The 12,202-nt window shown below is 38.1% G+C and overlaps 1 protein-coding gene across 5 annotated transcripts in view; it reads left to right on the top strand.

The window, feature by feature from the left end:
- Positions 1-12,202, top strand: part of LOC113026716 (MTSS1-like protein) — a 79,562-nt gene that overhangs the window by 10,186 nt on the left and 57,174 nt on the right. For all 5 annotated transcript variants that reach the window (XM_026175804.1, XM_026175823.1, XM_026175814.1 and 2 more), the window contains exons 2-3: positions 10,714-10,775; positions 11,523-11,596. In XM_026175804.1, coding sequence (XP_026031589.1) covers positions 10,714-10,775; positions 11,523-11,596 — 136 coding nt within the window. The remainder of the gene's footprint in view (positions 1-10,713; positions 10,776-11,522; positions 11,597-12,202) is intronic.

A 12,202-nucleotide genomic window follows, 5' to 3' on the forward strand; every position in this document is an offset into this window, starting at 1 on the left:
TGAATGATAATGCACCTCAGTCTCATCTTTTATCACTGTGCAGGGTGTAAAATGTGTGCATCTCTGTGTGCCTTTTATGATTCAGGACTGAATATTTATGCTTAAAGTGTGTGTGAATCATTACTTGGCCTGGAAATTAAGGCTGAAATCCACATCATAAGTCAGTTTTCTTGTTTACTGGCTAGCTGATGATTTTCTCTTTCTTTGATTGGACTTTTTCCCAAATTAATGGACGTGTGGTTCTGACTTGCTGGACTCTTTCCCATAACCTCCTCTGCTTAACTGCATCAACCACCCCAGCTCCACTTTGTATGTCATATAGATTAGTATATACTGTTATTTTTATTTTTAAAAAACTGATTTTGTCATTTTAAGTCATTATAGTGTTGCTACCATAACTAGCAGCAGAAATATATATTAATCAGTGTCATCAATGTAAAACGTCACTTCACTTTTAGATTACCACCTTTCAAAATATGGAGCTGCTGTCCTTGACAAGTGCCAACAGCAGATGTTCTGAACAAGCAAGATGGAAAATAGGACAGGTGACACATCAAATAAATGCAGTCAGACAACATCATGATCTGAAGTATATGTTTGCATATAGCATATAGGTGCTGGTGCAATTGCTGCTACGCTCGGAGTAGTTTTTGCTATTATACTTGTTAATTAGTGCAAATCTAAATTTCCAATTTGACCGTAAATTTCCAATCCCCACCCTAACCAGTCACAACTGAGCCTGGTTCCGCTGGAGATTTCTTCCTGTTAAAGGGGAGTTTTTCCTTCCCACGTTTGCCAGAATCCTTGCTCATAGGCTCTCATCTATTTGTCGGTGTTTCTCTATATTATTGTAACGTCTAGCTTACAATATAAAGCACCTCAAGCAAGCTCTCGTTGTGATATTGGGCTATATAAATAAATGGAATTAAACTGAACTGAACCCTATCTTCTTCTGTAGATTATTGTTAGAGCACTTGATGACACTTCAATAGATACTGACACAGACTGAACACAGATAAGGGCACATTGGCAAGTCTCAACAATCTCAACTAGTAAATCTAAACTTTGGGTTTCAGCATCTTACCAGCTAAACTTTTCTTACTTCTCACAGTTACAATGATTTACTACTAAATGAGGTCAGTTGAGTGTTTTCTATAGTGGTATTTTTGTGTAGTGCAGCATCTCTGCTGTCTAGGGCTAAACCTTGATTACTTGACACTCACAACTGAAAACAGTCATTGATGTGATACTTCTTCGAATGCACAGTTGATGCATTTTAATGTAAATTCCCCAGGGAAGTGTCTGTATGGTCATAAAACACTGGCAGGTATTTGGACGTCCAAACGGAAACCTCTTGCTCAACTTATTATGATGATATCAATGTTACTCAGTCCCATAATAAAGAGACACGTGTGTAGAAATTTAGCATAATATCTTAAATTTGAAATTAATTTTTTTGTGTTTCCTGTTGGGTTGCTTCATGTAGGTGGAAATTCTGTACTGAGGGTTGGACATTGCTAAACTGACACTCAATGCTGAACCAGCGATGGCTTTCTAGTGATTTGGTGGATGTTAGTCAGTTAAAGGAAAAAGATTTATCTGTAGTCACAAATAATACCATGTAACGGTCCTGAAATAGTGTAATGTCATGATCCTGCTAAAGCACCGGTTAAATATTTTTAGCTGTATCCTATTGTAATAATGCTAATATTCTTTGATTCTCGGCTTTCATTCCTATTATGATACACTTGATTGATTATGTGTGTATGTTCATATCTACCCCTGTTTGGCATATTACATGACATTCATCAGTGCAGTGTATGATGCAGACATCCCAGATGTTTCACTCGTAGGGAGTCTGTGATCTCTGGCCTAACAGCAGAGTGACACAACAACACACAGATGGTTTCCTCTTTCCTTCATCACTGTGTTTAGATTGGAATTAGCTGCTGCACTTCATCAATTATGCAGTGAGGCAGCTTCATCATTGCTGCGCTGATTCTTTTTTCTCCAAAACCAACTGCCAGGTGATGTGGTGGAGGATGTGCGTAGTACCGGTTTATTCAGAATGTTTAAAACTGATATTACATACGTGACATTTTCCCCTGTTTAGTTTATCGATTTTTAGTTCAACTACTAGCTTCTCTAACTGAAACCACAAAATGCATATGTCCAGTGCAAATGCACTTCATAGGCAGAGGTGGAAAAAGTACAGACATTCTGTACTTAAATAGAAGTACAGATACTTGTGTTAAAAAATACTTTAAGTACTAAGTAGTAAGTATGTTTTTTTCAGTCGAGTAAGAAAGTAAGAAAGAGTAAGAAAGTAGCTTGTTGAAGGAAAATTCCACCATTCCACCATGCAAAGGTAACTGAACCTTGTACTATATTACTATATTAATAAAATAATATTAGTACACGAGAATAAAAATATGATTCCAATCTTAATTCTAATTCTAATGGATGTGCAGCTGTGAAGGCCTCCACACATGAACAGTAAAATGAGTACAGTCAGGGGTTAAAGTGGAATCTGGCATGTGGAAGAACCCCAAGACTGCAGTCTAGTGAATTCAACAAGATGTCAACAGTTTCACGAGCCATCATGGCTGATTTCCATTTCATACACTAACAGTATGAGGTCTTTATACTAGACAGTACTGTTGATACGTTGAGTGAATTAATCTAAGCATCATCATCTTAAATCTAAATGAGTTTACTTCACTGATGTAAACCCAGACTGGCCATAAGGAACCGCAGCCACTGTGCACGAATAAAAATAAAATAAATTCACATTCAATTCACAACAAGCTAACTTTGTTATGTCCCATACAAACTAACCAGTAATTTAACGCAACATTTAAATAAAAATAAAATAATTAAATAATTAAATGGTTGCACAAAAGCAACCATTGATTTACGCTAAGTATTTATTCATTTAGGCAGCCATTAATTTACTTTACTTTTTACTTTACTTGACTGAACCCTTGAAATTCCTTATAAAGACTGTTCAGCATTTTGAACATCAACTAGCGGTTGTGTCTGTCTGCAGTGGTGTGGCGTGAAGTTGTGTGTTGACTGAAGGATATTGATACTGTTGCAAATGAGTACGTAATCTGATTGTTTTTAGCGCTCATTGGTATCTGAGAAAACCCTAGCAGCAGCTCTACTCTGGAGTCTACTTACTTCTCGTCACTGAGTATTTCCTCTAACAATTGTTTGGAGAAAGCTTTGTCATGATGTCTGGTATCTTATTCTTTTAGTCAGTGCCCACACCTCGTGGTCTTAGGTGACGGTAGATCAACCATTTAATTGATTCTATTGTCTCAGTACTTTTGTTACTCTCCAGCTTCATTCCCAAACTTCAGACTTGGGAGCTAATTCTGAGCCACTTTGTACTCAGGTGCAGTCTAGACTGAGCGGGACATCATCATAACCAGAGGAGTAATCTTCTCAACATGAAAATTTAAATTCTAAAAAGCAAAGTCAGCCACCATCAAATTCAAAGAGTGACTGATATTTTATTGATGATACAATAAACCAAATCTCTGTGAGTTAAAATAATGAAACAGGAAAATATTGTAGTTTTACAGGAATATACAAGGTCTAATTTGCTGGTAAAATTAATATATTAGAAAGGCCCAAATTGGAAAAGACTGTAATGTAACATAATTGAATTCACTGGCCACTAAACTCTATCTAGCCACACTGAGCAGGAACGTGAAGCTTTACCTATGTAACTAAATCCCAGTTAATGCACTGGTACTGTTGACTAAAAGGAGACTAAACACATCACCATTCTTTCTGGAAGAGATATGATATATAACACTCTTTCTGTGGGTTATACATCCATCCCCAACCTTGATAATAGTGAGTTTGATCCTCGTTATGAAAGCAGATGATTATGCATATGGAGCACTGTGAAATTAGCTTCTATTGTTTGATTCTTGCATTTCTCTTTTAAAGTGTGAACTGGCTCAGTGATACGACCAAAAAAAAAAAAAAAAACTCATGCTAATCCTTACATCCCTCTCTGCCTGCCTCCACCCGTTCCCTTTCTCCCTCCGTCTCTCTTGCTGGATTTCCTCTGTTTTTTTGTCTTGCTGTGGGGGAGACAAAGGGAACAAAAGAATGAGAGGAGACAGTAAGCTTCCCGTCCACTATAGTGGAGTGGTGGAGTGGAGCTCTCAATAGAATGCTGGGCAGACTGGATGGACTGGTGCTATGAGAACTAGGCCAGAGGACTGTTGATAGTACCCCAGAGTCTAGAATCAGAACTGGATTAAATGAAGGATTACTAGAAAAAAAAGAGTGAAAAGAAATATATATATTGCTGAAAGATTAAAGCACAGTTTGTCTACCTTTTGATATTTGCACAACTATCAAAAAGTAAGTTTTAATTCAGCTAAAAAAAATAAACAGGAAACTGTATCCATCAAATGTACACCTGAGAATCATATAATCATTCTATGGGTTCATGTCACTTATTGTTCTTGTCCACATTAATGAAATTCAAACCAAATGGCCTTCTTAATGTATCCTGATCATACTGAATTACCAATATGTTTGTTTTGTAGGAACTTCTGTAGCTGGCCACAAATGTCTTTTTCTGCAGCAGGAGTTGTACTTTCAACATCCCCAAGCATACAAGGGTCCACTAGAGTCCAAGTAACATAAATATTGTCATCAGAGAGTGTTCATAAGGCTCTCTGAAGATATACATTCTCCAAGTGGAATAAAAAGTAGTAGCATGTGTGTGTAGTGCCCACAGTTGTCCACAAGGATGATATTATTCTGTTTGTTTGTTTGTTTTTTAAATAAATACAGCTCACCATTTTGATATTTTAGTTATTTAACGTATAGACTCATGCAAAGTCTTGTCAGTCTCGTGCATTTTTTAGAACTTGTCTGTAGATGACACCACGGTCTAAATCCTACTTAACTTGGATTTTTTTTGAGTGATTTTCCAGCATGCAAAGAAAAAGAAGTCAATGGAGGAATCATCAGATTGATGATAAAAAAATAAAGCTCAAACTCTACAGCCCTGAACTTAAAATGTCCAAGAAGGCAAATGTCTACTTTAATTGCATTGAAGATTAAACAGTTTTTATGCTTGGTGATTTCACTATGAGTAAGTGCAGTGTAGCTGACTCCCTGCATGCTCTATCCAGGCAGCACTGTCGCCAAACTGAGTATTTCCAGTAGCCAGAATGCATTTGAACTGGAATGCACTGCGTGTAAGGACGGGAAATTCGGATCATGACCCCAGACGTTGACTTCTAACTCACTGTTTCAATTGCAGCAATTTACTCTGTGTTTAGAAACTCAAAAAGTGATGAGTCCTTGCAAAGATCAGGAGAACTGGCATTATCTCTCCATCCATTTTCCTCCACTAATCCAATCGACGGCCATGAATCTTGCCCTATCAGCTTGGCTAGGCTCTAGTTAAAAAGTGGGTTTCACCATGGACAGGCTAATTAAAAGTATTTCACTTCATAGTATCAATCCACTAAGGCTTTTCTTTTTTGTGTTTTCATGTTCTACCTATGCCTGCGTGGATATTTTCTAGGTGCACTGGCTTTCCTGAGCAGTCCAAATTAAGCAGGTTAAGTTGACAGATGATCCTAAATTAGTTTTGTTGTTTGTTTGGACTGTTGAGCAGCTACAACCCTTTATGTGACAAGAACCGGACAACTTTCCTGTCCCAAAACTTCAGCAACTGGTCCCTTCAGTACTCAAATTTCTACAGACTGTTGTTAAAAGAAGAAAGAATGCTATGCTGTGGTAAACATGGCCATGTACGCACTTTTGGGAAACACTGAAAACATTTGTTTTCTGTGTTCTATTGTGAATAAAATGTTGGTTTATGAGGTTTGCAAACTTGTTTTTACATTTTACACAGTGTCCCAACTTCTTGTAATTTGTATTGTATTAAGAACATACACTTTTGAAGCTCAGACTGGATACTTATATATATGCTTTCGCAACACACATTTACTGTAAAAAGGATTTTTTTAACAAAGGAAAAACACCCAAAACAACTGCTTACCCTGTCCACCACTAACAGTGCTTTCTGATAACTACTAGATGTTCCATGACAATCAGTATAACATGGAAACAGGGATACCGCTAATTAATTAATTGTCACCACTAATTAACTCAAAGCAGATGAACCTTGTTATTCAAAACTGCTAAGGATGGAGAAAAAGGAAAGAAAATAAAACCAATCAATTAAAAAAACATGCAGTTGTTCTTTGAACGTTAATCACCATTAATTTAAAGAAAGCTACACTTTTGTGATTTGGCTTCAACATTTTGCGGTCACATTCATCATCCTGTTCTGTAAGTCCAAAAACAACTGATTGTTTAGCTTCATGAGCAAAATAGACAGATGCAGAAACTGTTGTATGACAGTGATTAGTTAGTTATCACTAAGCTATTTTCAAAGGGTTTCTATTATAATGAATGGTTTTGCTTAGAGTGCAAGTCCACTCTCGATAGAACATGAAATCCAGGCAGCAGCTCAGCAGTCTAACCACATTCGGTTTTGCTACATCCACAAAAAAAGAAGCAATAAAGGAAAAAGGAAGGAAGGGAGGCTATAAAGGAAGAGAGAAAGACAAAGTGTCGAGGTGAAGTGGAGCTTGAAATTTCTGTTATGATATTCTATAAAAGGAACACAAAACCATTCTAATTACATGATTATGCACACGCTCAGCTGATACATGGCCGATCCAATGTCTTTAGAATTTGACCCATTTTTAAACAACTGACTAACATGAGAGGAAGACGGCTGGGATAAAGTTTAGTGGTGCTATGTTTACAATAAATGGATGGCTGTTGTGTCTGTGTATGTGAGCAAGAGGTAATCGTGCATGCCCTGTTGATGTTTTTGTGACACAGGAAGTGGTGATGTAACAGTATACAATCCCAGAGCTTTTTCGCACACTCACTGTCTCCCACTGTCTGTGTCTCCCACACTCTGATGTATTTGCCCCTCGGCCACAGTGATGTTCCAAGTCCCACAATCATCTGAGAGCAGTGGTTATGGTCGCGGTCTTTTAGCTCTCTGGTTGAGACAAACATACACGCAACGACATATTTAGCGAGCAAGAAGCTGTGCAGGCCCAGGGAATTTTAATCTCCTTAAATGCAAAAGTCCACACATGTGTCACTGACCCTGTTTTTGTAAGAATATTTTAAATCTTAGCCTCATAGGTTTTAAGTGTCAACTAAAGAAAAGTACCAATTGTGTAATCACTGGTTTTGTGTGTGTGCAGGCAGCACGGTGGCACGGTGGTTGGCACTGTTGCCGCACAGCAAAAAGGTCCTGAGTTCAATTCCACCATCAGGGGTCTTTCTGTGTGGAGTTTGTGTGGGTTCCTCCGGGTACTCCGGCTGTCTTTGGACAGCATTCCTCCCGCTGTCCAAAGACATGCAGCTTGTGGGTTAATTGGATAATCCAAATTGCCACTAGGTGTGAATGGCTTTCTGTCCCTGTGTGTTGGCCCTGCCACAGACTGGCGACCTGTCCAGGGTGTACCCCACCTCTCGCCCTATGACAGCTGGGTTAGGCTGACCCTGAAAAGGATAAGCGGAAGCGAATGGATGGATGGTTTTGTGTGCTTTTTTTCAAGAAAGATGCCTATTATGCAAAATCTTGATGCTATTTTTGAGTATCCAGTAAATCCAGATTACTTTAGCTGTTGGCTCACCTGATACCTTTCTATGAATTCAATCGTTTTTATTTGTTATTTAGCTAGACTAGCTGTTTAGCCTGTTGTGTCTGACTTAATCAATGTCATATCTTTTGTCACTGATGCCTTCTGGCTCGGTCCTGAAAGTCTGGGTCCCGCTCTCCCCACGTTTCACATGGAAGGGCAGACACATCCCAGAACAAACCAGCAAATATAAAGCTCTACACCTTGAAATAACAATCTTTTCTTAATTTTTTTAAAATAAAAGATGAAATCTCTGTGGCAGTTTCTTTGATCTTTTGTTCTGAGAAAGAGATTTACTATCCATGCTGTTTGATGCTAGCACAAGCTATATTTTGTGGAAATTAATACAAATGAAACAGTTGAATTTTAAATCAGTGGAAAAATGATCAGTGCTAGTCCGACTCTTTTCCCAGTTATTATTACTATTTTTTTTTCTTTCTTTTGGTTTACAAATGTTCAAAGGCCCATAAGGTCCGTTGAACACATTATAAATAATGTAAAATGTTATGGTATGCAAATATAATATTAAAAGGAACTTGTGTTTACTTTACAGGAACACCCAATAGAAATGGACTGGTACTTGTATAAAAAAATGGTAAATGGCCTGTATTTGTATAGCGCTTTTCTAGTCCCTAAGGACCCCAAAGCGCTTTACACAACCTGTCATCCACCCATTCACACACACATTCACACACTGTATAAAAAAGCAATTTAGACTACGATTCATGTTTAGCCATATATTTGTATAGCATTTAATTCCATGCACCTTAAATCCATAGCAAAATTAGAATCAACAATTAAAACAGCATGCATGTCTTTGGATTGCGGGAAGAAGCTGGAGTACCCAAAGAGAACCAACACAGGAATGCTGAAAACATGTAAATGCCACACAGAATGGCCTCGAGACCAAACCCAAAGCCTCCATGCTGCCATCTGAATATTCAGTGCCACTATCCCACAGAGACAGTCTTCATTTAATCTGGAAGCTACTGATCATACCTCATACCTCACAGCAGCATACAGTGTGTGTCCTGCATTTTAAGAAGCTGAAAGCAATCACACGCATCCTTACTCAGTCTTCATACAGTAACTTACCACCAAATTTTTATTGGATTGAAATTGCACAAATATGCTAATAAAGTGAAGGATTCCCCTCGTGTGTATGTATGAGTGTGTGTGCGAGGAGGGGGGCATCGCTTTGGTTTATCTTCCAGCCACACTATTTAAGCTCCTGCAAAGGGAGGGTGCAGGGTTACTGTGTGTGTGTGTGTGTGTGTGTGTGTGTGTGTGTGTGTGTGTGTGTGTGTGTGTGTGTGTGTGTGTGTGTGTATAGAGGGTAGAGGGAGTAGCTTTCAGTACCAAGGGGAAATGGTACTGTGATTTCAGACCAAATTAAGCCACATCAAACAGGCCAGATCAAAGAGTATACAGGCCTTACTGTCTGTGCCAGGCTGACATCACGACAGGATACCCCACCCCCCAGAAACACACAAAAACATCCACTTCCTCCTTCTTTCCTTCACTTTCATTTTTTCATTATACCCTCCATTTCCTCGAGTTTCTATTTTACACTGGCAGATTTCTCATATTTCACTGTTCCTGTAAAGACATTTTTGACCTCATGCTGATATAAATACACCCGCCAACCCCCGGCACGCACAATTTGCAAGCATTTAACAGGGTTATAGGTTAACCTGGATCAAGTATAATGTAATATGTGCTGGGGGTGTGTGATAGAGGAATCATCGAGTCTTAAGAAGTGCTAGGAGGATGGGGGAGTAGCATCCATTAAGACACCGTTTCAGCTTTGAATTGTGTTAACGATCTTGGCTGTTCTAGTCAGACCCTTTGATGCTGCCTGATGCCAGTGGCTGTCAAGTCTTCTCTATATGTGTGTGTGCGCATTTGTGTGTGTCTGTGTGTTGGATAGATGGATTAGATGGCTGCATGAGGAGGAGAGGGGGTTGATGATGAAGGACGGGGTGAAGCGGGGGTGAAAAAGGGATTGGGAGATGCAGAGTACCAATGGAGGAGAGAATGGAATTGGTGTGTGTGTGTGTACATGTTTAGATATCTTTGTGAGGACAGAAAAATGTCATGCTACTATACTTGTGGGGCCTAACAGTCACTTATGGGGACAAAATGCCGTCTGCACGAGTTTGAAGGCATTTTTCAGGCTCAAAATGCAGTTTTAGTATCAAGGTTACAATTAGGTTATGGTTAGGTTTAGGCTGAGGGTTAGGATTCAGATTAGGCATTCATTTTTGATGGCAAGGGTTAAGGTAAACAGCCAGCGAAAGCATTATGTCAATGAGATGTCCTCACTAAGATATGAAAACGTATGTGTGTGTGTCTGTATGGTTTTAACTTGAAAAATGTAGAGCTAAAGGACATCAAAGCATATGAAATGAAAAAGTCTGTAGTGAATTTACAACAAAGACACTTTTCTGTTATCAGAATATTTGTTTATTTTTAATTCATATTGAACATTATTGGTATCAATTTAAACACACGCATGCACAGAAACATATATAAGCAAAATGCAATGCAAAGTCTCAAAAGTACAACTTTTTTTATTCTTCAAAAGCAACTCTTCATGTTAGAATATTATTACTACATCATTATCTTCCCACCCCATATGGAAAAGAAATAGTAAAAACTTATATGTGATTACTCATGAAAGTGGCCACTTTCTCATTACTTTCATATATTGTTTTAGTAAGTATCCAAAACATACAAGTTTCATTATATAATTTTTCAAGGGCTCTTATATCTGTTTTCACTCTTGTATGCTTTTCATACAAGTTTCACACAAGACAGATACAAACTAAGATTTATATTAAATCTTTTCCATATGGGACTTCATGTATCTTTTTTCTTCTGGCATCCTTTTTAACACGTGTATTTTGGTTTGGTAACACATATATGCAGTAAACTTTTGTCATTAAATGATATTTTTCCATTTTAATGTGGATCCCTTTCTTTGTGTTGTCAGTGCTCCTATCCTGTGTGGGAGGACTTCAGCGCCAAGGCCACCAAGCTGCATTCCCAACTCCGGTATGCTCCACTGCACAACACACCACTGCACAGTCGACAGCTTTTGAATTATGAAAATATTAAGAGAATATTTAATGCCAGTTTCAAAACAAGACAGATTAAAGTCGAGAGAATTTGGGATTTTTTTTTTTACCTTCAGTATTTAGGCCTTTAGACTTCATTTAAAGGCATAGACTAAATATGAGAATGCAGTAGCCTGAAAAGTGGGCCTAATATAGGGCATTAAACCAGTTAATATGGGAGTGGATAACTGGGTGTTACAGTTTTAACACACTCTGAGATTTCTTGTAGGACAGTCCTAGCAAAAACTGTGGAAAGGTATATGAGTCCCACATCACAGACATGACTTTTCCACTTGCTTTTGTTCGCAACGCTGTTTCCTTCAAAATATTCACATTCTGTTTTTTCAGACATGCCCACTGTCGCATCCAAAAGATGAATCAGAAATGACAATGAATGAAATTAAAGTGTTCATCTATTTGATATTTTAGTTGTTAAAATGTTTTTATTAGTGAGAGGCCTTAGAGAAATCTTGTACCCTTTTCACTTAAATCTAAACCTCACTTAAAATGAGTTGAGGAAGTTAAGGCTTTAAAACTGACACAGCAGCAGGTATTGTTGGTACAGCTCCATTTTTATATACAGTTTTAAATATAGTCTATGTATAAATTCCATAATACCATAATATCCTAATATCATGTGAAGTCAGGCTGAAGTTTTGTCAAAATGCTTTTTTTCTGTCCATAGAACCACTGTGTTGGCTGCCGTGGCCTTCCTTGATGCCTTTCAGAAGGTGGCAGACATGGCTACCAACACCAGAGGTAGGATAACAACGTGTGTCTGCGGGTTTGTAAGAAAGAAACAGCGACTTGCTTAGAGAACTGTAGGCTCTGTGTCTTCTGTTGTTGCTTTTCTGAAATGCCCTCCACATTGCAGAACTATCAAGAGTATTATTATGTTGTTGAGATATTATCAACCAGCCTTCTAAAGAGCCATCTTACTCATGAAAGTGTTTCCAGTGTCCTCGAGGTAAACTTTGTCCCAAACTTCAAAACAAGTTTACTGCTGTTTACAGAGACAAAAACATGATGGAAGTACCTCAGAGAGGTCAATCAAATCTATTTTTGTAGCAGGATGCATTTTATCAGGCATCCCAATGCAATGGGAAACACCTTTTAAACACTGAGGCAACAGGGGACAAAAAATACGTGCATCAGGATTTTATTGCTGGGAAAGAAAAGAAATGGAAAGTATTGATTATTATTTTTATTCCATGGAGTCTTTTTGAGACACACAAAAATAGTCCTTCATTCTTTCTTGTCAAAGTACTGTAAGAGTTTTTGAGTTATTGAGAAAGTTCTCACAGAGGTAATGTTTGAACATCAGCAACCTGCAGAATAGTTACAGTCCCCAGTACTCCAACTACT

Source organism: Astatotilapia calliptera, chromosome 1, assembly GCF_900246225.1.
Source record: "Astatotilapia calliptera chromosome 1, fAstCal1.2, whole genome shotgun sequence".
NCBI lineage: Eukaryota > Metazoa > Chordata > Actinopteri > Cichliformes > Cichlidae > Astatotilapia > Astatotilapia calliptera.